This window comes from Phalacrocorax carbo, chromosome 8 (genome assembly GCF_963921805.1).
Source record: "Phalacrocorax carbo chromosome 8, bPhaCar2.1, whole genome shotgun sequence".
Lineage (NCBI taxonomy): Eukaryota > Metazoa > Chordata > Aves > Suliformes > Phalacrocoracidae > Phalacrocorax > Phalacrocorax carbo.
The window spans coordinates 35,931,293-35,956,206 of NC_087520.1; the positions used below are offsets into that span (position 1 = coordinate 35,931,293).

The 24,914-nt window shown below is 40.6% G+C and overlaps 2 protein-coding genes across 2 annotated transcripts; one reads left to right on the forward strand and one right to left on the reverse strand.

The window, feature by feature from the left end:
- Nucleotides 1-283: 283 nt before the first annotated feature.
- Nucleotides 284-3,096, reverse strand: CKLF (chemokine like factor). The gene is made up of 4 exons (XM_064459929.1): nt 3,028-3,096; nt 2,649-2,888; nt 2,033-2,128; nt 284-388 (listed from the first exon to the last, which is right to left on the reverse strand). The coding sequence occupies exons 1-4, from the start codon at nt 3,094-3,096 to the stop codon at nt 284-286; spliced, it is 510 nt and encodes a 169-aa protein (XP_064315999.1).
- On the forward strand, nt 3,049-20,026 carry TK2 (thymidine kinase 2). The gene is made up of 10 exons (XM_064459602.1): nt 3,049-3,440; nt 4,916-4,953; nt 5,808-5,882; nt 8,103-8,156; nt 9,682-9,771; nt 11,256-11,329; nt 16,838-16,926; nt 17,234-17,313; nt 18,594-18,674; nt 19,076-20,026. Exons 1-10 carry the CDS (start codon nt 3,095-3,097, stop codon nt 19,172-19,174), a joined length of 1,026 nt encoding a protein of 341 aa, XP_064315672.1. The 5' UTR covers nt 3,049-3,094; the 3' UTR covers nt 19,175-20,026.
- The last annotated feature ends 4,888 nt before the right edge of the window (nt 20,027-24,914 follow it).

The following is a 24,914-nucleotide window of genomic DNA, read 5'->3' on the forward strand; positions in this document are numbered from 1 at the left end:
TTTCTTTTTATTACAGAAGAAAGACAATTATAGAATTGTCATCAGGTGAAAACGTAATTAAGTTTAGAAAAACAGGACAATCTTTGGTAAAGCTTATACTGGTGAAATTGCAACACTGAAACTACATTTGTAAATGTAGGAAGACTTACAGACAATACTTGTAAAAATATACATAAATGCATGGGAAATTTAAAGGTGAACAGGTGAAAATACTAATTCTTTAAAAGAGAACAGTAAAAACAGTAATCAATGGAGAAATCGTTCTGTTACTAAAATGGTAAACTTATTTTGCAGGAGTGTTCCTTCCTCTTGGTCCACCAAGGCTAATCTTCTGGAAAAGAAGAACCGCGTCGACAACACAGAGAACAAGCAACCCAAGACCAAACACCTATAAAAGTAACAATTGCGTTAGTTTCCCCATAGAACCTCTGTCTTTCACTGTAGTGACTCATCTGCTGTTCCTCAAAGCAGCAGTAAATGCATCTTCCTAAGTTGGTTCTGGCCTTCTAAATGTACATGTGGTGTGAGACAGCTGATAAATTAAATAACATCCACGCTGAAATCCTATCAGCCTTTCCTATAGCAGTCTACACCCTGGCTTTGTTTGATGTTTGTCCTGGCGATGATGTGTTCTCCCTGAAAGCTAAGCTAACGCTGCATTATGCCAGCCAATGCTTTTATCCTACATGAACCCACTTCGGTCTCTTTAGGGACTGCCTAATTCAGGGTGTTGGCCCAGAGGAAAGTCAACATTTGCAGACACAAGCCTAGCAGGAAAAGAAATAGTGCTCCTCTCCTCTGAAGCTCTGAAAGGGAAACCTATTCCAAACTTCAGCAAATGTACAGAAGTATTTAAAAATTATACAACTTCAGGCAGGCAACCGGAAAGATGTGTTTGCAAAACAACCACTAACTTAACTTGGTCAGCTCTTGCCCTTCAGCCTGATCCCAGGTGCACACAAGTTTTTGATGAGTGTTTTAAAATGGAATTATCTGATTAGTGGGAGTAATGCTAAGGCAGGCTCCTTCAGGAGGGCACAGTTCCAGGCAGTTTGCGCCCCAGGAGTACAGGCCTCGGGGCAAGTCGGTTATTCCCAACATTGAAGACGTCATACGTTCTGCCCAAACTTGTTTTTCCAAGCTACCTGCTTATTCTCCTGCTTCCAACTTAACTTTTTAATTTCTATTAACCTCAAAACTGAGAATATATATATTTCATGTTCTAGCATAGCTGGTCACTTTATCAGAAAGCTTGCTTTTTGCTTAGGATGTCGTTGCCAGGGAAGACGTCAGCTTGCCACCTTGTCACCTCCTAGGATGAGTTTGAAAAACTCTTGTGGCAAGTTCTGGGTTTCTTTTGGTTGCTTGTCACACTACAGCTTGTACTTAGGAGACTTAAATACTTTCACAGCTGATTTTTTCCCCCTTTTTGTTTATGAATGTTAATTACATTAGTTTTAATTTTAATTAAAAATACCAGTGGCGTAAGCTATTAAACTAGTTTGATCTTAAGTACACAAAAATCTTATAGTCATAGTAGGAATAAAACCTTTTCAGCTGCCATGATTTCTCAGTTTGTGTCAGAAAAAATAATGTTCACATCAGGGGGGATGGTACCAGCAGCATGTCTGCTAGAAAGTTTGAGCCCTTTGTATCAGGACTGTAGGCATGTCTTCTTAAATAGTGTAACCAAACCGGATAGTCCTGAAAGAGCCATGGTTCTCCCACCCAGGATTACAATCTGTGGAAGTAAATGCAGGGTACTCAAATTAGTTAAACTCTATAAGTTTTCAGCATTAGCACTGCTCTGTAGTAATTCCTAAGTCTAGTAATATCTTTAAATTACTAGTGATTGAGGATTATTTTTCTTGAGTGAGATAACATTGAATGTGTATTCACTTTGGTTTGCGACTGCTGAGTACGTTCTTCCATGACCAAGTTATTTTCAGGGTCTTACCACGACCTACGTGTACCAAGAGGTTCAAATCACGTCCACTGAGACCTGACATTTCTTAACAACGTTCCTACTTACTCCTCCAGCCAGCGTCCCACCGTTGGTGTTGATTATCGTTGCAAACAGGCAAACGATGAGGAGGAACAACGCTGCAACCACCGAGTTGAAAATATCCTGAAACAGCCAGTGGCAGCGAAATGTTTATTCTGAAATACCCGCCTGAAGAAGAACACAAATAGCTCCCAATATTGTACGAATCATTAAAAATTGCTGGTTTGCTATGAAAATAGAATTACGCTAGTACCCACGTAAGATCGATAGTGACACCCAGTGGTTTGATGTTACAAAGCGTTTGTGATAAAACTTCCTTATTTCACCTTTTTTTTTTTTCAACTTTTTTTTTTTTGCAACTTGGCTCCGCCCGATAGTCTAAAGCAGCAAATAAATTTTAAAAAGGAAGATAAGAGAAGTCACTGATGTTTAAATGAAAGCGTATGTTTAATTTGTCGTGTGAAAGGTGAGAAGTACAGTATCGAAAAGTTAAGCAAATGATGCTTGTGACAGGACAGTCTGCTAAGGGCCATACGCCGGCTGTTTAGCAACGGGTGCAAAAGAACGCCGCTCCCTCTGTTAGAAAAAACTGGTTCAACAAAAGTGAAACAGTTTTTTTGGGCTTAATTTATAGAAACGGTACCCGAACTGACGACAACCTCTCTGAACAGGCAATCGCAAAACGGGTAGAATCCCGTCGGTTTAAGGGCCAGCCGATACTCACAGCTAGCGGCCAGAACAGCCAGCTCATCTTCTTATCGAGCTTTAGCAAGTACAGCAGAAAGAACAGCGCCGTGATGAGCACCTCCATGGCGGCCAGCGCGGTGCACGCCCCGGGGGAGCGCGAGCCCGCGAAGCACACGAACGTGACGAACGCCACCAGCTGAGGGGACAGGAAGGGGACGGGAAGGGGAGCGGGGGTGCCCGGGGGCTGGTTACCGGGGGGGACCGCTGCCCTCTTGGGAGCGGAGGGACCCCCGCAGGGCTCCCCCCCACCCCGCGCCGCCCCCCTCAGGGCCTACCGCGCGGGCGATCTTCACGGCGCCGCGCAGGGAGCGGGGGAACCGGCTGTCCACCTCCACCACCGCCATGGCGCCGGGCCAAGCCGCGCCGCGCCGGGCTAGGCTGGGCACTTCCGCGCTCGCCCCGCGGCCGGGGCCGGGGCTCCGCGGCGCCGGAAGCGATCGCGCCGCGGGCGGAAGCGGGGCGGGCCCGCGCCGCCGGCCGTGGCGGTGGTGGCGGTGGTGGCGGGGATGGGCCATGTGGCGGCTGGGTGCGGCCTGGGCGCGGCCCGCGGCTCTGCGCGGGGTCCGGGGCCGGCGGGGCCCGGGGGATGTCGCGGTGGGGGCCGCGTGCGCGGGCGGGGTGGCCGCGGGCCCCTCGTCGGGCGGCCTGGCGCTGCGCTCCCGGCCCGGCCGCGGCGGCGCCGGCGGCTGTAAGTCGGCGGGTGGGGGCGGCTGGGGCCGGGGCCGCGGCCGCGGCGGGGGGCGCGCGGTGCGGGGTAAGCAGGGCTCCCCTGCCCCCTTCCCTGCGGGCGGAACAAGCCTGCTTCCTCGTATTTGCCGTACGCCGAGGCCCCGGTAATCCTTGCGGTACCTCACTGCGTTGTGGAACCGAAACTGCCTTTTTTTGGTGTGTTTTGTTTTGTTAAGGGACCGGTAAGCCTAGCGTTGCTTGCAGAAGTCTTATATCGGCAATTCTGAGATACGAGGCATCCCCATAGCTTGTCTGGGAAGTCTCCTAAAATCTTCATCCTTACCCAGCTTTGCAGCTAGGCCTGCGAAGTCAGTGGGTGTCACCCATCACTGGCTTTTCCAAAATTAATTTTTTTCCCAATTGAAACTAAGGAGCAGGAAGTGTCACAAAAATCTGCCGAATGAGTGTAGGCACTCACCATTCGACTCTTTGTCGTCCCAAGGGCAATGCAGAATTTAAGCTAATTCTGTGTCAGTGTATGTCAAGACATGTCTGTTACTTGACCTGATTATGGAATCGTAGAATTGTTTGGGTTAGAAGGCACCTTTAAAGGCCATCTAGTCCAACTGCCCTGCCACGAGCAGGCACATCATCAGCTAGATCAGGTTGCTCAGAGCCCCATCCAACCTGACCCTGAATGTTGCCAGGGATGGGGCATCTACCACCTCTCTGGGAAACCTGTTCCAGTGCTTCTCCACCCTCATTGTAAAAAAAAATTCTTCATTATATCCAGTCTAAATCTACCTTCCTTTAGTTTAGAACCATTGCGCCTTGTCCTGTCACAGCAGGCCTTGCTGAAGGGGTTGTCCCCATTGTTCTACAAGCCCCCTTTAAGTATCGAAAGGCCGCAGTAAGGTCTCCCTGGAGCCTTCTTTTCTCCAGGCTGAACAACCCCAACTCCCTCAGTCTGTCCTCGTAGGAGAGGTGCTCCAGCCCTCGGATCATTTTTGTGGCCTCCTCTGGACCCGCTCCAACAGGTCCATGTCCTTCCTGTGCTGAGGACCCCAGAGCTGGACGCAGCACTGCAGGCAGGGTCTCACCAGAGTGGAGTAGAGGGGCAGAATCACCTCCCTCGACCTGCTGGCCACGCTGCTTTTGATGCAGCCCAGGATACAGTTGGCTTTCTGGGCTGCAAGGCACATTGTTGGCTCGTGTCCAGCTTTTTGTCAATCAGTACCCCCAAGTCCTTCTCTGTAGGGCTGCTCTCAATCCCTTCATCCCCCAGCCTGCATTGATACTGGGGGTTGCCCCGACCAACGTGCAGGACGATGATTACCTAAAACTTTAAGATTTGTAATTTAGCATATATTCATATTAAGCAATACAGAACCTAAAAACTTCAGGGAGGGGCTCATATGAAGAGGTGCAGTATAACTCTTAAGTTATGAAGACCTCCTTCCTGCTTGTTAACTCCTCTGTTTATTTCCATTCTAGATAAACATCTGATAAAAGAAGATGATAGAAAGACAGTTGTAAGTGTTTTCATTTTGTTGAGAAACTATGTAAAACGTGCAACCTCTTAATATAATCTGAGTGTATGTATATAGGCAGCCATTGGATGTGGCTGTTTCACTGGGTGCTGCCCAGGTGGTGGGTCCGTTACTGGGTCTTACTTGGTGCAATTCTATGCGTATCTAGCTCTGTAAATTGCAGTAAGTTGTGAGGGGTTTGTGCAAATGCCTGGTATTGTGTAGGGGCAGGTGTCAGCTTGGGGTCAGTGTTGTGCGCGTAGTGTCGCAGTTGCCCTATACAGCCCTGCCTGTGAGGGTTTTTTCTTGTGTTTGGAATATAATTAATCTAGAAATTATTTTAAGACAGCTGAAACAAAATTCTCTTAGTTTATTTTAATTGTGCACGTTTCTGAAAATAAAAATTAATGCATCTTAAGGTTTAAGTTATCTATTTAACGGATACTGAAATTATTATTTCACTTAGCACTTATTTTAAGTTGAAAGTTAAGTCGAAGTACCTGAGGTGAGTTGTGGCAGGCAGGGTGGAGGAGCAGCAGCCTGGCAGGTGACCTCTGGGGCTCTTGGGGCCAGGCGAAGGGGGTGGGATGCGGCAGCATGGGCTGGCTGCATGGATGCCAGAGCCTAAGGCTGCCCCTGGCCTGGTAAAGAGGCAGTTGGTATATGTGTGTCAGGGAGAGAGAAAGTGGTGGTCTGCAGGGACAAAATCCAAACTGATCACCAATATCTTTCTATAAAATCACCTACTTACAGTATTAGGAAATTGTATGCTTGATATGGAGAGAGTGTATTTTCACGTACACTGTTTACGACTATGCAGTAGCATTGTTTTTAAAGGTGATATTGTTTTTCACCAGATATGTATAGAGGGCAACATCGCAAGTGGAAAAACAACATGCCTGGATTATTTTGCACAAACTACCAGCATTGAGGTACTCGATGGATGTTTGTCTTTGTTTACATCAATAAGCAGTTGCTTGTCTTGTCAAAATTGACAGTTAACTTAGAAGTGTTGTCCTTTCTTAGGCTAAGGAGAAAGGAGCAGCGGGTTGTCAGCCCGTGCACTTACTGGGGCACCTCCCCCCCCACCAACTATTTGTAGTCAAATTGTAGGAGAGAAATTTAGATGGTATGTAATATAGTACTGGATGCCAAAATATCAGTAAAACATGTGGATTAGAGTTTTGAGGCGCGGAAACAAACTCTACAATTCACGGAGAGTTACAAAGCAGGTATGTTTATTGCAGCCCTGGGTGCAAGGGGGATCGCTCCTTTTAACTTGCACACCACAAGTCATGATGGACAAAGCTTATATTGCTCAGTTATATACATATGCATTAGATTTCCTGGAACTTACCATAATACTTGCATCTTAATTATCCATGCATTTTAAGTCCCTTCTTCCACATATGGTCATGAGTTGGCCCATCCAGTAATCTTGTCAGTGTATTGCGAGGTGTGTTGGTTTCAGCTGTTCTGACTCTCAATTAGATGGAGATGTCCTTAGTTCCTTTGGTCTTGGTTTCGACTGGTGCCTTCTGCTATGTTCTTTGCATCCAGGACGTTCCCCATCAGGCTTGCAAATATTATGCTCTTGAGTGCATTCTCGCATGAGGCCCCTTACAACAGTGGCAGTAGGTGAGGCTGATGCGTTTTTGTCCTGGGTGCTTCTGAGTGGAACCTCAGGGATCATGAAGTGGTTTCCAGAAAGGAGTTTGGTAGTTCTGCAGAGTCCTTATCTTTATGGTTCTGTATGTCTGCTTTTCTTACGGTCAAATGTCGTGGTAACTTTGCTTTGGCACTTCTTGTATTGAAGCCTTTCTGACTCCCCCAAAGCAACAAGTTTTAGTCACTATGCAGGCTGTTCCTGTTACCTTACAGCCCAAGGCTACCTCATTATCCTGGCTAAGTTCTGGCTTGGGTCCCAACATTTGTTGAGCTACCCTAGGTTGCATTAGTAACATTTAACTATGTATTCCCTGAATCAGCTTGTACCTCTGTAAAGTAACAGCAACCCACATGGGTTGGGATGTTTTGTCTTGCTTGTTAGCTATTTCATGTGACTTAAATCTTAGATGTATCTTGTAGTAAGCAAAATAAAGACAAGCAGTGATGTAAAAATACTTATGTTTTGTAACTGAGATCCCAGTAAATGGATGGCTTTTATAGAAAATGAAAAATCTGTTAGAATTGTTTCTGGAGATTTCATAGGCTGTTATGGTGTTTGATTTCATATTGCTTAGAACAAGATTAGGGGAAAGGCAGGCTTACTGTATTTTAAACAAAATCAAGATCAAACCTCAGTGAGCCATTGCTTTTGTGTACATCAGCTGTTAATACTTTCCCCAGCAGACCTGGGAACACATTTGATAAGTTGTCTTGGGATTCCTCATAGAAATTCTGGGTTGCCAGATGTTATTTGGTAATTTAATAGGAATGATTCTCATGGAATAAATAACTATTAGCCCAAAGGATAGCAAACTTTAATTTGCATATAGTGCAACGTCTTTTAAAAAGGTAGTTAACTTCCCAGGGTTATCAGATTCTCATAAGCCTGGCTCTACAGTATCATTGGAGTTTTAGACCCTGTTTGAACCAGATAAGTCTCTTGTGATTTTACCTATTCAGGGCAGAAGCTTTTCTGATTAATTTCGTAAAAGTTTTGAATACATTTTGTTTGTTAGATCACAAAAATAAAATGGAAAATAATATGATAACAGTTTGATCGTCTTTGCTGACAAGTGCTGCGCTCTCAGAAATTAATTTGTGAGGGAATGAGCAGGTCATTGAAACGCAGTCAGTACTCAGCTAGGCCATTCTTTCCCTTACACGGCACTAGTTTTGACTCGAAAAAGTGAAATGTATCTAGGCTCTTTAGGTAATCAATCCAGTGTTTTATTTTAGCAGTTTAAAAATGCTAAAAAGATGGCATGTAATGATATTTCTCTGTTTTTTAAACAGTCTTCATTATTGCCTTTTATATTACAGCATTCAGTGCTGTTTTTTGAAGAGGGATGAGCTTTCTAATACAAGTCCTGAATACTCTGACTTACTGAATGAGTATTCATTAAAAACAGTTGTAGACTTGTAGGGTCAAATGATGTATTTTGAATCTAAAACATGTTTAACTTGGACTAATTCTTTTTAACAAGGTTTTGACAGAGCCGGTGACAAAGTGGAGGAATGTTCGTGGTCATAATATCCTGGTAAGTGGCAGAAAGACAAGCATGACTTCTTAACAATCAGCAAAACTGTTACGAAAGGTATGGTCATAGTCTCATACAGCAAAAACTAAAGCTAAACTAAAAGTAAACAACTAAACTAAACAGCTAAAATGAAAACTAAAATACAGTGATTAAGACATGCATGTAATAGAAACGTATATAAAATGTGGTTTCAGCAAGGACTGGGTCTTTTATTGGGTATGAGCTAAAGAAATTCACAGAAAGGCAAGCCATAAGTGGGACAGTTGTTACTAAATATAGTTATGCCCCCTTCAAAGACGGCAAGAACGTCACTCAAAGTGAGGGGTGGATCTGAGTGGTTAATATTGTTTTGACTGCTGAAGATAAGGGAAATTCAGTCCTGTGAGGTTTTCAGAGCTTCTGTGGTCTTTTGGGTAGTCATTGTTTCTTGGAACTGTTCCCCAGGGGTATGACCCTTCATCACAGATGCGCTCGGAGACAGCAGTCAGGGCCCTGACTATATCTGCAGATATGCGTTTGCTGGGATGATTGAAGGAGTTTCTTCTGTCAGCCTTCCCAGCTTGTATGATCACCTCCATTGCAAAAATCTCATTGCCTTCTGAGATGGGTATCTGTGCTCAAGCTCACGTGGAATTTGCTGTCAATGCAGTGGTTTGGATACACCCCAAACCACATGTGCCCAAATATATATTTGATGCAATTACTGCTAGCATAGGTCCTCTGGAGAAGTAAATTCTCCCGACTAGGAGTTTCTGATGCTTTACTTTCTTACTATTAGTAAAGAGATGGGTCATGCTTGGCTGTGTCCTTACACATCATCACAGCAATCTGAGCACTTCAGAATACTTTCTCATTCTGATCTTGGACAAGGAGAGAAGAAAGAGGTCAGATCTGTGGACTGAAGCCATGCTGCTGACTTAAAGCTTGTCACCTCAGCAAGTAGTTAGTGAATGATGTCTTATTTTGAGTCAGATCTTTCCTTGCTTTGCAGGATAAACTGTTGCTTCTAAGTGTATGTGTTTGTGGAATTGCAACAATCACAGTGGAAAAGAGTTACCTGCTTTGAGGATTCTTTAGGAAGAACCATTGTCTGTGTTAAAAAACACCTTTTCTGGGGCCCAGAGCATGCTTACTGGAACCTTATTTGCATTTAGTGGACTGGGTATCCTGACAGTCTGTCAGTGAACAAAAATACATTTTTTTAAATTACTAAACATATTAAAACTGTTTCATATGAGCTATGCCTTGGTCCTGACTGTTCCAGATGCAAGGTAACTAATTCCTGTTGATTTCAGCAAGCATTCCAAGTGCCTCACTTAGTGTCTCTAAGGACCAGAACTGTAATTCTTACATATGCATTGTGGAGAGCAAATGATCACTTAATTCTTGCCAAACCTGGTGTCAGCTGTTTTGGTGCACTTGTTTTAGCAAGTCTGTTGTAGCATAAAAGCTTATGAAATACCCAACTTGACTTTTTTTACTGTTTGACCTAACCAAAATGTCTCGTTTCCATCTCTAACCCCAGGGCTTAATGTACCAAGATGCATCGAGATGGGGAATAACTTTACAGACTTACATACAGCTTACAATGTTGGAGCAGCATACCAGACCAATGGTAAACAAACAGATTTTTCTTTTTGTTTAAAAAGACAGTTAGATGCGGCTATGAGTTATATTTTAAACTTTGTATCCAAAAGTTAAGATGCTGTTTGCATTCTTTCTTTGTTCCTGCAGTGAGTGTGAGTTTTTAGGTGCAAAGACATTGTTGATGTGCCCAACACGTGCTCCAGGGGTGAAACATTTGCCTCCAACCTGCTCAGAACTTTTACTTCCCCGAACTAATACTGCTTTTTTTGCACCACCCTTATAAGCTAGACTTGCACAAATCTCTTCATAATCCCACGTCAGTGACTTGTCTGTAATTAGTCTCTATGTAAATTTAGCTGGTTCAACTCTTTGGCAAACATTAGGTAATCTTAAAGACAGCATTGATATTCGTTCTGCTGCATGCTGTCTAGCAAAAATTTAGCCATTGCTTGTGTTTGTCCAAAATACTTCCACTAAAATTTTCCATTGCTTTTTTTCAGGTGGTTTGCATCCTTTTTTTCCTGTATTTTTTTTCTGTGTTGATTCACACACACTACCTCTTATCTAGATCTGTTTGTTTCTTTCTCCTTGAAATGCCTTTTGTGACATTCTGTGCTAAATCTGCCATCCCATGATTACAAGATCTGATCTCAGGTGGCACACTTTATCTTAATGATTGTCCTTGCATTTTATTTTCTGAGTTTGTGTGAGGGCAAACTTTCAGAAGTATCACATACCGCACATACAATTATTAGCTTTTTAGAGGAGGTGTTTTTTCAAAATAATAGAAATCTCATTCTGTTGCAGAAAATGTTCTTTCAAAAATTCCTGCGGATTGCCCTGCATTTTAATCCGTGCTTTGCTCTCATTTGCCATTTGAGCCTTGCTGGAGCAATTGTTCTTTCATGGTCGTTAACGTGTAGAAAACCTGTTGGAAAGAGTGCTGCCAGGGTTGCCTTGTTCTGCAGTGGCCAGAGAGTGTCAGAGAATCTCTCTTCTCCAAGGTGAAGTGCTGTCTGAACATGTGCAAGACTGGCTAAGGCTGCACTACTTTATCAGTTGTAATTATTTCTTTAGAAAGGTCAGTTTTCTTGTTACAGTTTTTCTGATGTTAGGCCTGTGCTGTTGACACAGTAACACACCTGAAGGTGGCAGCAATTCAGGTAGCAATAGCTTCTGTTGCTCTGCAAATCCGAAGTGGATTGCTGCTGTTTGTGTCCCCCAGTCACCTGCTTAGTTGAGTGCTTCTGCAGTTACCTTTGAAACTTGCATATGAGTAACAAATTAGTTATGTAGGTGTTCAATAATGCAGAGACCGTAAGTGAGATTAAGACGACTTGTTTTTTGTGGTTCTCATCCTCCCAGTAAATTTTTTAATCACAAGATCTGGAAGAACTGAAAATGTTATGTATTTTTTAATGTAAAGGACACAATGTGCAATATGAGCCTGAAAAGAAACAAACATGCTGAAAAAGGTAAACTAGTCAGTGACTGTCAAGTTTTATTTTGTAGATTTCCCCCGTAAGAATGATGGAGCGATCAATTCACAGTGCAAAATACATTTTTGTAGAAAATTTGTATCAAAGGTATAGTATATGGATTTCTACTTTACTTTCTTGGCTTAATTAGATTTTTAAAAAGGTAAATATAATTGGCTCATGATTTATTTGGTAATTTGCATCGAAGCGGCCTGTGAAATCTGTCAGTTCTTTGTCGGAGTGGCAGTGTGTTTTGTATGGGACATGGTGCCCAGTGGTAGAATAAAACCTGTAGGACATGGGCCAGGTGAGAGCCTTTTCAGAAGTGCTCTTGTGTATTTAGAACATCTTATTATTTAGAATGCCATTTATTACAGTTATCTGCTCTCCAGCTGAATACAAAAGTCTTGCTTAAATCAAAGCAAATGCATACTGAACAGGTCAAAACCCATGAGGATATGAAGAACAACACTGTAGGAGGGAGGGAACTGTGTAGTGCTATCCAACCTAGCATCCCGGATTGGCATTTCTTGCAAGCAGGAACTCGAGCCACAAGTGTTCCGGCCCTCACATGCTATTGCTCCTCAGAATCAGGATTCATAGGATCAAAATAAGCCTGAAAACCTTGGTAGGCTAGTGAGTAAAGAAAGAAAAAGAGCCGTTTGTCTCTAAGTGTCGCTTCCTGAATCAGGTTCCTACCCCCAGGTGCAATTGGGCCTAACCCAGGTTATTTTGTTTTGGGGCATAAGATTGTGGCCCGAGATAGAAAAAGCGTTTATTAATCTGGCCAATGTACAACTCATCCATCCCATACTAATGGAAGTGGTGTAGTAATCAGCACTGATTTGTTTTGTTTTGAATGCTGACCTTATAAGGGAAATTGCATGTAACAGATTGTTGTTTTAATGGATTTTTCAGTGGTCTTAAGAGAGAAAACCAGTTTCTTGTCCCTGTCTGCAGGGAGAATGGCTGCATGCCACAAGATGGCATTCATGCTACATAAGCTCCTAATCTGTTACTAGAACTGCTTTGAAAGTTGAGAGGTGCACAATATGATGCGAGGCAAACAGAAAGAGACATTATTTATCCCAGTCTGAATGCAGTGGAAATGTACTGGAATGTCTTTCTTGTTTTTAATTACCGACTTTTTCTTTTCATTGTCGACAGACTAATTTTGTCCCAAAGACTGAGAACTTTGTGGTTAAGTCTGCTTGTGTGAACTCTATGTATTAATTTTGTAATAACGTTTTTAAGGGCATCTAAGATGTTTTGTGGCTTCAGCACTTTTTAATATTGGACAGAAGGCATTTGCTTTGTTTTGTTAGAGCAAGCTAGAAGCCAGCTGATGCTACCAATAGTAAACCAAAATATGATATAAGGGTGTGTAAAAGGATTATAAATAAAATAAGGAAAAATTTGGGCTTGTGAAAATAGCCATTTCTGAGTCACATTAAAAAAATAAGTAAATCTGTCCTCCCTCATATCCTGTCTCCAGTGGTGGCCAGAAATGCAGTGCAAGAGTATAAGAAATGAGTAAGAACAGGGTAAGCATTTATGATAATTTCTGAATATATCCAGTAAGTTACAGTTTAGGGACTTCCTTATTGAGCAGTGGTTTTTCTGTATTTAGTAACTCACAGGGAAATTCTTTTCCATGAATGTGTCCAGTTCCCCCCTAAGCTCATGTAAACCTTTAGTTTCCAGGACATCCTATGGCAAGCAGTTCTGTAGCTTCACTGCATGTTGTTTGATCACTGCTCTATCCTTATGTGTTGTAGTTCTTTAAAGATCATCTAGACTTGTCTCAAAAACTAATATGTACTTCTGTGTACAGGAAAGAAAACTGCATAGAAGAAAAGGCAGGATGATAATGGGAGTGTGGAAATAGTAGTAACCACAACTACAGTTTAAACGGAGTCTATTTGAGAGTTCTGGAAGCATGTGAAATCTCGCACTAGGTGAAAATGTTGTAACATAGAGGCGATGCCTTTGTGACTTAAAACAACTACTGTAGAGCCCATTTTAGGGGGTGGGGAAAGTCAACTTAGTAACTGCAGGTTTGTTCATCTGCCTCAGTATTTAGCAGAACTTCAGAGCAAATGATGAACGAAAGAATAATTAAAGCTTTGGACATAAATGTGAAGTCGGTGACCAACACACATCCTGTTAGACACTAATCTGGTAACTGTGTTTAGTAACATTTCGCCCACCCCAAACAAAAGCATGCTCATCAGTCTGAACTGAGGATACGTATTTATCAAGGAGGTTTTGGGAGACTGTAATGAATGATTATTTGTAAGGGCAGAAGCTGTTGCTGTAATGTGGTAGGAAATCCCACTGAAGGGAGGTACTGAAAGGGGGATGTATCGGGCCAGAAGGAGGTCCCTTGTGTTGGACCAGCCTTTGGATTGATGCTTTGGTACAAAGGGTGTGAGTATGCTGATACATTCTATCATTCAATTGAACTGACAACAGAAATTTCAACTATAAGATGAAAAATTGTAAATTGAAAAGCAGAAAAAAAATTATATATCTTTTTATATATTTAAAGATAAATAAAAATTGATCACAAAATAACACTGGTATTGTGTAGCCCAGAGAAGAGTAAATGTGACTCTTGGAAGTATCTGGCAAAGAGCCTCCAGGAGGGAGATGGAAATATTGGTGCTTTTGTACCTTGCTTTTACGAAAGCTTTTTGACATTGCTTTTTACACTTCTAACTGCTCTTTGGTGATTTATGAACTAAAACTGAAACAGGTGGGAAGCTGAGATACTGGCATGATCAAAAGAATGGAAAGCCTGTTTAAAGAGACAAAACCAGCTTGACGTGCTTGTGTAGAAAAGTTGGGAGAATGCGCATGTCACCTATGGGCACCTCAGGTGCAAACACTTGAAATTGCAAGACTATAATAACAACGAAAGAATAATTAGATACAAAAAGGCTGTGGATACGTTAAGGGCTAAAAATTAGAAGGTGGTGTCTTAGCCATCAGAAGAACAAAGAGAAAATACAAACTATACTTGATACTTTTATGTAGAAGGATAATAGTGCTTTGTGGCAGGGGAAGGGCCTTATAACTTAAAGCGATTGCTTGCCATGCTGTGATTTTTGATCAACTGCTGCATGAAAATTTTAAAAATCATGCTGAAACTAAATGGACTTTGCAAAGGAAAATTCCTTTGTATCCTCCAGAGGCTTTTTGTTTCCTTGTTACTATTTCCTAGAAGGAATCTCCTTGTCTCTGTAGGGGAGCGTTCCTAATTCTTGTGTAGGTTAGTCAACATGCAAGAATCACGCAGAGGACACAGGAGAGGTTGTCCATTGTAGAAATTGAATTATGCCTGTTTGATGGAAGGTCAGGAAAACAAAACTGACCTGATATATCTTTAAATTTTGCTGAAAATATTATTAAAAAAAAACAACCCTCAGTCTCAAACTATTCAACAGTTATCTTCAGCAAAGGGATTGTTAAATAGCTGTATGGAAGGCATTTTTCCATTAAAAGTATGTAAAATGAAATAGAACTTTTTTATTCAAACTAAGACTTGGACTGAATGGGGTAAGCATGCTGCAAAGAGCAGAAGCTGTTTTCTGCTTTCTTTTCTGTAAGAGAAGGTAATGCTAAGGGTCCCCGTCTTAGAGAAGAATCCCTTGTTATCTCTAGTCTACACAAGCTCTTCTCCTTTAGGAGAATGATTAGTTTAAGCAAGGGATGAAGAGCTGTGGGAATATCAGGAATACCAGTTCTTCTTTGATCCAGTGTCACTCAGTATTTGTGTTTTGGCTTTGCAGGCTTTTTCCCAGAGAGAGAAATAGAGTAAGATTTACGATGATGGAAAGCTTAAATTGTGAGCAATTGCTTTGAGCTTCTCCGGCATGCAGAGATATGCATGTGTCCAAGTTTTTAATGTGGTCGCACATCTGAGTTTAGCACTGAAAGACATGCTTACATTAGGTGTAAAACTGTAGAAGGATTTTAAACGTGTGCATGTGAGTATGCAAGGTATGTTATAGGGTAAGCGCTAGCAATTGACTGTGTCTCATTTGAATTCATAGTTATTTATGATATAAAGCTCATTCCATTAATGTTTAACTTTTGCAGTAAAAACTTTAGTAATCAAATGTCAGCAGACTTTGGAAATGAAACACCCTTTTGTGCCTTTTACATTACTTGTATCTTTATTGATCTTGATACTGATCCAGAATCCTCACAGGATTATCCGGGGGTCTCCACTGACACAGGGGAGGCAAAGGCATGTTGTCTGCAGGGCAGGTCAATGCAGAATTGACCTGGATTTATCTGTCTTTTAGGGTAAGAACAGTGGGGCTTTTTCTTATTTCTAATTCCTTTTGACCTTCCTGTTTTCCCCATATATCTTGGACAAAAGTAGCAGAATCAGTATTTGGCTTTTGTATATGCCTACTACCCAGAAACACATATGAGTGATATATTAGAAGAATAGCAGTGAATTGTGTTATTCCATTTTCTTGGGTGCTTTGGGAGGCAAGACATTCAGCTGGATGGCATATAAAGAAAGGAGGTGGCATGAATACAGGTTTTGCTTGCTTACATACTTAAGTGGAAATATCTTTCTGGATTATTTTCGCTCAGTTTTGACAGTGGTCAAAGCATGTTGCCAGGAGAATGGTTTAGAATCTGTGGAATGTTTTTCTTCAGCACCATGTAAAGTATTGCAACTGGTCTTAATCATTCAGCTGGAGAGGACAGGAGGCTCTCAACCCCATCCCTTTTTTATATTGCTATTGCAGAGGCATTTAGGAAGGAGTGTGGAGTGCGTGTTACTATCACCAGTTTTGAAGACAGAGTAATGTAAAACGAGTAATATTTGACTATTTAGGAATATGGTGATAAGTGAAAACTCCGATCCCAGTAAAAACATAGTATGTTATTCTTAATATGTCCTATATAGACTCCCTTTTACATGAGCTGTTTGACATTTTATTATTCTTACTGAGGTAACTTTGGGACAGTTGTCTCCAATATTGTCTATACTCCCTGAATACAGAGTTCAGATTAAGCATGTTGAACATTTCAGTACTCCTTTCACAAATATTTCTTAGAGTGGGAGTAAATTTTTACACGGTATAATTATTTTTCCACTGCTCTTTACTATGGCTTCTGTAATGAATTGTCAGTGCTGCTTAGTAAATCAAGCCTTTCTGGTGATATGCACTGCAGTAGTTCAGATATATTTGAAACGATCCTGATGCAAAGAACTTTAGCAATAAATACCATTGACACTAATTTGTTGTTACTGTAGAAATGTCAACATGGTAATGTTTTTCTTCTTAGTCACCAAGTAATTACTTCTTAACCATAGTGGGAAGAATAATTAATGTTTGTAACCACTAATAATAGAAACTTTATGTTAGTAAGTATTATTTCTTTTTAATTAAAAAAAATATTTGTTTTTTTTCTATTCTGTAAACAATGCTTTATGAGGCCTTCGGTTTAGGTGGGCATAATATTGGTCTTGTTTTCATTTCACATATGCTGGAGTAAATTGGGAGTAATTCTAGTCAGGGGAAAAAATGAGTTTAGAATTGATCTGTGCGTGCTGTTCAGTGAGTGATGACTTTTGTGTTCATTCAGTGGAAAAATGCCAGAGGTGGATTATGTTGTCCTAACTGAATGGTTTGACTGGATCCAGAACAACACTGATGTTTCGGTTGATTTGATAGGTAAAATTTTGATGGGATCTGGGAGGGGCATGTCTGTGGGTGGGTTTCCTTCCTGGGAGAAAAAATAATTCTTTTTCTTGTGTCGTAAATAATCACTTTACCCAATGTAACAGTGGTTGCCATGTGTAGCATCAGACAGCATGGATTTCTGGGTGGTTTATGGATTGATTAACAGTAACGCCAAAGCGGAGGTTCAGTGGTGGTACCCAAATCAGGGTTCTTTCCTACTATAGTTTGTGAAGTAAGTTTCTTCTTTGCTTTTAAAGCTGATCCTTGAACATAACTATTATAATTTTTGTTATGGCAGTTTATCTGCAGACTTCTCCTGAAGTTTGTTACGAGAGGTTAAAGAGAAGATGCAGAGAAGAGGAAAAGGTCATTCCTCTGGTAAGGAGTTCCTTCAATATATGTGGTTACATTGAGCTTTAAAAACATAATTATTCCAATCTAAATACTAAAATCATATCCTGAGTGTGTTGCCAAAATGTGGTGCAGCTGTTCCCATTGCAACCCAAAACTTCAGTATTTAATTTTGATTCATTTTATATAAATGATCTACCATGTACACTGACTTTCCCAAGTGTTATGTTTTAGCAATCAGTGTACTATAGCTGACTATTTATGTGGAGTATTAATCAACTGTTAATCTTCTCTAAGATGTAAAAAAGCAATTGCTTTTCTATTATTAAACGACATGAAGGCACCCAGTTGAAGCACAAATACCTGTGCCTGCAGGTGCTGAAGATTTATGTGGGCACTTTCTGTTGCCTGCTCTTACCGGGATGTTTGTGCGTGAAAAGTGTCTCTGCTTGTGTTGGAAAACAAACAACTTCTTGAAAATCGTTGGCATGGGAATCTGCTTAAAAATAAACTGTAGTAATTGAGAGATCACTTTCTGTGTCACAGTTGCAGAATAGGCCCTTCATTAAACAAGGTTTCTCCTAAAGAAAGCGTGATCAGAAATACATGTGGTTACAGAAGACATACTGTATACTACAAAGGTACCTCTAGTGTTGGGTAGTTCAGTAGAAGCAATTGTCAGTTCAGGGTCCATGCAAAGAGCTAAATTTTTGCGCCATGTGAAATTTTGCCTTGGAGAATAAATCCTTGCTGTAATGGACTTGAAGAGACTTTGCAGCTCTACTGAGGGGTGGGGGGGAGCAGTTATGAATGAAAAATGTTAAGTGGTCTCCGTTAAACAAACCTAATAGTTGATGAAAGGCAGAAATGCTTTTAAACGAATTTGAGTCAGAGTTAGGAGAAAGTGAACTGAGAATTTTAGGAAAATGTATTGACACAGAAAGTGCCTTCAATACATATTCTTCACAGTCTTGCCCTTTTTGTCCTTACTTCTCTGTGTTGTATTTTTCTCTGTAAAATCATGAGCCAGATTATACCTATGGGAGATAAATGTGGTTCCTGATCTTAAAGGGAGCTGAGCGCACTGTGTTCCTGTAAGCTTAGTGTCTTTGAGGCTCTTCATGGAGTAAAACCTTATACTGGGAATTAATTTTTCTCAGAAACCTGCTGATGCTTTTTATGTTTGTTAGTGGGAATATCTGATGCTGGCTTTTATATGTAGTTCTTAAGTACTTAGCAAATGTATAAGAATGGCAATGTGTGTTTCATCCCTGGGCATATGTGTTCTTTGAATGCCTCTTTTCTAGGAATATTTAGAAGCTATTCATCAGCTCTATGAAGAGTGGCTCATTAAACATACATTATTCAAAGTTTCCTGCCCGGTGCTTGTGAGTATTATTTTAGTTTTAACCAATTAAGCATATGGAGGATTTTACTTTCCAAATAGTAGAAGTATTATTTAGTGGTCAAAGTAAATAAATCTGCTTTTCTAATAACCTTTGGAGAAGGAAAATCTCAGAAAATTGTTTACAGCTATCCGGAGTGTATAGCATAAAAGTCTGGTCTTCTCTCTCTGGTGGAATTTAAGGGCTGTTCACTGTGATTGTTTGCAGGATCAGACACGTAGCTTTTCAATGAATGCCAAATTCTGAACAGAAAGGTGATTGGACAGATCTCTAGGAGTATTATCAGTTTGGCTTCAGTGGTAGTCCTTCCTGTTCTATTTTGCTCAAAAGCAAACATGTTTTGTGGTATCATCATTTCTAACGTTCATCATCTTCTTTTCAAGGTTATTGGAGCTGACCATGACATGCAGAAAATGATAGAAAAGTATGAAGAAAACCGGGACCAAATACTAAATCCATATAATATGCAACACCATTTATAGATGTCTGTAGTTGTTGTATTTAAAAAAAACATGTTTATGAGTTCTGAGTATGTGCAGCATTTCTAAATATAATGGGTTTTGCTTCTGAAATATGCTTTGTAGAATGTTGTGAACTTCTGCTGTGAAATGTTCAGAAACATGTCATAAACAGAATATAAGCCAGTTCCCTTTCATGTTTTTACATTCTCCATCAGCTTTACTGTGTCAGTTTGGTTCAGCCAAAATTCGGCTGTTTCCCCCATTTCCCACTTCACTGCTGCTTCCTGTAAGTAACCTGTGTTGTTTCCTTCCCCCCTCAGGACAACTGCATTTGTGTAATTTGAAAGAAGTAGTTCTGTACAAGAGGTGGGATGTCCTTTTTTATTATTAGAGGAAGCAAATGAAGTGCACCAAGTTAAAGCAGTTTTGTTACATGGGTCTTGCCAGGTTGAAATAGGGTTCTTACTCTAATCCTACCTACAGTTCTGCAATTTCATTGAATTCAGTAAGTTTCTTCTGCTTTTCATGAAATAGTAATATAGCTATGTAACAGTGCCGTAGCACAGACCCACTGAATTCAGTGGCAAACACGCCCCCCGCCAAGTTTTCCTAAGTGATTGCAGAATGGCTCTGGGGCTTTTTTTTTTTTAAGCCACGTTTTTAAAAGGGCTTATTTCTCTCCAGGGTTTATGAAATCACTGGCCCTATCATGGCGGAGCTGAGAACTAGTGAAAATAGCGGGTGCACAGAACTGTATTTGTTGTTCCTTTCAAGTGGTTATAAAAAACCTAAATTAATTGATTTCTTAACTGTTTTGGATTCTTTGATTGTACTTTTTTAATAAAGAAAAATATAGACAGGTCTTTGGTTTTATATCTGGATCAGTTTATTGTGACTTACGGGTACTTGGAGAGTAGAGAAACCCAGTGGAGGTTTCATTCTTGCACTCATTAGCTAAAGCATTGAGTTCCTCTTAATTTCTGCTTTACCCTCTGAGTGTTGTCTTCAAGGTAATCCTTTTAATGAAGCAGTTTGGACTGTTTTCACATTACTTTTTCTGTTTAAGGGGAATGTTTCCTGAAGTATGGTATATAATTTTTTTTCATAATAGTTTTGGTTGGCTGAATTGGAGCAAGCAAGGTTAACAGTGCTTTAAAACATGCTTATGTAAATGTAGCTGAGCATCTGTCATAGCTTTGTAGTGAATGCTCCTAAAAATGGCTGAAGTCCAAGACTACAGTTAGTACTTTGATCACTTATTACAGACATTTGTCTGTAACTTGTTGGAGGATATAAATTGCAGTTACTTGGCTTTTCCATGATTTTGATTTTGAACAATAGCTGATGGTATTACTTTTGGAGATTACTGCTTTTATTTTGTAGTTTTGTGGCATGCCTAAAAATAATTGTATTTGAGATGACTGCATTGTTTTCCAAGGGAGGAAATGCAGTTTGTTTCTTGTTATTTCCATCTGGTGGGATGCTTTTTTTTCCAAATTACTACAACTTAATGATCAGTGCACTGAGAGAGCATTTCCTAGTGAAGTACTGCATTAGTATGCTATAGCTTGTGAACTTAGTATTGCCATTCAGTTGTTCTGTTGTAAAGGTTTAGAATTCTATCTTAAAATTAAGACTGTGTTCAGTAATCATCTTACTTATTGAAGCTTACTTGTGGGGGGACAGTAGTCATTCCTGAAACCTCCTGTTAAACTTTCTAAGTTTTTTTTTCTTCTGTAAGAGAACAACTATAAACTTGAAGTTCAGTTGTCTTCAGTTTGTTCGTAATTCTAATTTCATTGTGGGTTGTAGAAGCCAGGGGTGTATATTTTGCACACAGTCCGCAAAATGGCACTTAATCGTTTTGTACAGAGAATCTTACAGTACAAAGAATCTTGCTGTTACTTTTCAGCTTTTGAAAGCAAATTATGCTTTTTGGTCAGGTTTCCCCTCCCCCTTCATTATATCAAAACAGTAGTTTGGGTGGCGGTTATCGATATTTATAATTATATTGGAATATAAAGGAATAATTTCTGTAATTTATTTATTAAAAATTACAGATGCAATGGCAACAGAGAACATGTTTGGTTTGCTATCTATTAATTTTCGTTTACAGATTTCCACATACAGGAAGGTTGTGCTATTTAATGAAAACTGTAAACACCACCAAACAGGTTGTTTGTTATGTGTCATAAATGTAAAATGTCTGCTATAGATGTGTGGATAAAAATACTGTAGTAATCAAGTAATCATAAATAGCTGTTTTTAAGCCAGGAATTTTATTTGCTTTTGTTTCCTGAAATCTCTCCATTGATGAGGGGAGGGAAAAAAGGGCAAACAGCATGGGTCTGATATGTATTTTGTTCCTTTTATGACTTTCTAAGAAGCAGTGATTAGGTAGCAAGTTGTAAAATTCCATAGAAAGTTCTCTTTCTGTAGGCAGACTGAACTTCAGTACCAGTGGAATGGGTCATATAAATAAGCTGCCACTTCTCCTTATTTCTAAGATTTGGTCCATAAGTTGGGTGTAGCCTATACTTGTAGACTGAACTATACATAACTGATTTTGCATACATCTTGTCTATTCTGGATTTAATTACTTCTGTCAGAATGAGTTCCACATCTAAACTGCTATATATGTGAAAAGTGATTATTGCCTTCTGTATTGCCTTTTCTTTAATACATACTAGTTTGGATAGAGGGATGGCTTCTCCAGACTTTGGTATGTACTTTGTCCTGGTCAAGGTGTCTTAGCAAATCAATATCTGGGGGCAGCATATAAATTGATTTGAAGTAAGTTAGAGACACTGGCAAAATTAAAACATTTAACAGTTGTATTCTTAGCCTGGCCTTTTGTGTATTTCTTCTAGCATGGGAAGAATGTTTAGGAGATCTTTGCTCTTTGATTTAACATTTCAGAGGTGACTGTCCAAAACTGTAGGTCTTAAGAAACCTTGAAGATTGTTTTCACCAGTGTAATTAGCGCACAAAACAGCTGCCTACGCCAGGAAATAATCTAGCATCTCTCTTCAGTGCACTTCCTCCTGCAGAGACTGTAGAAGTGCTGGGTCTTCTGCCATCAGTTGCTATTAAAAGATCAGACCTGAAGGTCTCTGTCCATCTCTTGAATAATGCTGTCCTAGCAAGTTACTGTCCTGTTTCAGGACTAGGAGTATCCAGACCCTCCTGTAGAATATGGAGGTTTAAGTAAAAACTGTGTGTTCCTAAAGCAGGATAAAGTCAGGTGAGAATTATGGTGGTGTTTCCGCCCCGCTCCCCAGCATTTGAAGGGGCTGACAGAAAGTTGTGAGCTTTTTTTTTTTTAAAAAAAAATAAGTTTAGTTTCAGAACAAAAACTAGCAGTTGGTAGATTAATTCCTACATAAGAGAAATGTGGTCGTCTGTCTAGTCCAGATCAATTTTTTAATGGATCATTTAACATTTTTTTAAGAGGCTGGCATGTGATAATTACTTGTGCTGTATCAGGATCAGGGCACCATTTTGATGAGTGTTGTATAAACATACACCTACAAGAGTGATTTCTGAACAAATATAGCAGCTCAATAAGGAGAGTGACAGAACAGAGGAGCTCTGTTATCTCTGTATTGCATACATAGCACTTGATTTTACTTCTTTTTAAGCCAGAAGGCTTTGAGTTGAATCCTCTGCTCTGCCCTAGAGCCCCCTGCCTGGTAACAGTGATGCATTCCTCCCTTGCACCCCACAGAAAAAAGTATTGAGCTGTTAGGGCTTCTACTGAGAGTATGCTTCTCTGCAGATCCCACTATATTCCATCCCAATCCTACTTTGCGTTTTTTTTTTTTTTGCTATTCAATGCTGTGAAAAAGAGCCTTGTGGGATTTAATCGGCTATTTCACTTGGAGAGCTGTGCCACTTTATGTCCAATGGGTGGTTCTTTTATCTATGGTGGTGGGTTACTGGTGGTTATTCTCCCAGTGTTTAGGTACAAGAAAGGTAAAAAATGATAAAGCAGTGTTTCAGAAATTTGTCTTTTTGTGGTGAAGCGACTCTGAGCAATAGAGACATGTATCTTCATCAATGCTTTGCAAGCCCTTACCAGTCCCTCTCGGGTATGCTTTGTCAGTGTCTCAGGGAATTTTTTTCAGATGATTTATAATTCTGAAGCAAATTGTAATTTCTTTATTCATTTAGTGTCTGCATGCTTTCCAGCTGTGTGGATTTGGGGGTTTGTTTGTTTGTTTGGTTTGGGTTTTTTTTCCTTAACATTGAAATTTGGTTTTCATTCTTGGCTTTGAAACCTAGAAAGTTTGTTCTAAGCCCAAGCCATGCTTCTTGAGCACCTTAGCTCCAGACAGGGCAAGGGCATACATGTGATGTGAATGTTAAGAGGGGAAAATGACTATTTTAAGAGACCCAGTGGGGAGAGGTTGTGTGAGTGAATATGACCCAGCTACCAAGTCTGCTGCCTGAGCTCTGTGTCTGCATTGATCAAGAGAATTTTTCTAATCCAAGGCCTGGGAGAGCTGAGCCATTCAAAGTGGTTGTGTGTAGCATATAAATTTGGGAACAGAATTGGCCTTGTTGTCTCTATGATGGAAAGACATCCAATCAGTCAGTAAATCCCCATTCAATTCTTAGACAAATCAGGACCAGCTGTAGCACAGTTAAAGCTGACAGCTCACCAGAGGATAGGCACACATTTTACATACACACATCACTTCCCTTTAGAGAGGGGCCCAGGCAGCCCTCTTGCTGGCTGGCAGCGCTGCTGAGGGGTTGCTCTTATTTAAGTTAGCCAAGGAGAGGTGCAGTGGTTACTACCAACAGGGACAGGAGGGCGCTGGCAGATGGGGTCAGAAATCATATGGTCCCTTTTGTCTGTCTGTCTTCTCAGGTCTGACTGTATTTACAACTGGGATTTTAAACTCAGTTCTACTTTACTCATGTGGAAGCAGTGCACAAAGGACTGCTGCCTAAGGCCTATTAAACCTGACTTTTATTTCAGCTGGTTTTCAAATCCTGTCTCTTCACAGACATCTTTAACTGTAAAGCAGTTGTCTCTTGAGACCCCAGAAATTTACAAATACAGAAGTAGTTTATAGTACAATGCCTTGAAATGCTGCCATTTGTACAGGAAGATAAGTTAAAGGTGTTCTTGCAGCACTAAGAAACTTAGGTATTCTCATCTATCTGAAGAAAACTTTTAAGTGCATAGCAGCTCTCCTTACAAAAGCGGACAGAACTGGCCCAGTCACAAAGCCCAGGCCAATCTGCTGTAAAGAGGAGATTCTTCCTCAATCCAGGTACTCAAACGTTAACAAAAAGCAGATTCTCAGAACATGGCCATTTTATAGTTAATAAATTTTGTGCAGTTTTTAACTGTTCGTTTGGTGGGCATTGTTCATCCTTACTGTCTCCACCAGCATTCCTGTGACTTGTTGGTGCTGTGGACTGGTGCACTGTTAGCAAGTTAGGCCTATGCTTCCTCTCTTCTGAAAGACCCTCTGCATATTTTGTTTTCCCCATGTGCGGTTGTTCATAAGCTCCTAGACATGGAAGATGCTGGTCCAAAACTCTGCTCAAATAGGGGCGAAGTGAAGATCTACGTCTCCTGTATGCCAGGTACTATGAAGATGGAAACAACTGCGCACAGGCCCATCAGGGTAAGTTTGGTAAAGACTAAGTGTTTTCACAGTAGATGTTAACAAATTTAATGACGGCCAGCAGTATGGCATCAATGGAGTTAGATGCCCAAGTTGGTGTCTTTTAAGTGGTACTT

Excerpts from the sequence above, each read along its gene's own strand:
- CKLF (XM_064459929.1), bottom strand. The coding sequence starts at position 3,096 with ATGGCGGTGGTGGAGGTGGACAGCCGGTTCCCCCGCTCCCTGCGCGGC. Across the intron at positions 2,129-2,648 it reads AGAGGTTGTCGTCAGTTCGG|GATATTTTCAACTCGGTGGT; the intron begins GTACCGTTTCTA and ends TGGCTGTTTCAG. Across the intron at positions 389-2,032 it reads GTGGGACGCTGGCTGGAGGA|GTGTTTGGTCTTGGGTTGCT; the intron begins GTAAGTAGGAAC and ends TTACTTTTATAG.
- TK2 (XM_064459602.1), top strand. The coding sequence starts at position 3,095 with ATGGCGCCGGGCCAAGCCGCGCCGCGCCGGGCTAGGCTGGGCACTTCC. Across the intron at positions 3,441-4,915 it reads CCGCGGCGGCGCCGGCGGCT|ATAAACATCTGATAAAAGAA; the intron begins GTAAGTCGGCGG and ends TTTCCATTCTAG. Across the intron at positions 9,772-11,255 it reads AGCAGCATACCAGACCAATG|ATTTCCCCCGTAAGAATGAT; the intron begins GTAAACAAACAG and ends TTTATTTTGTAG.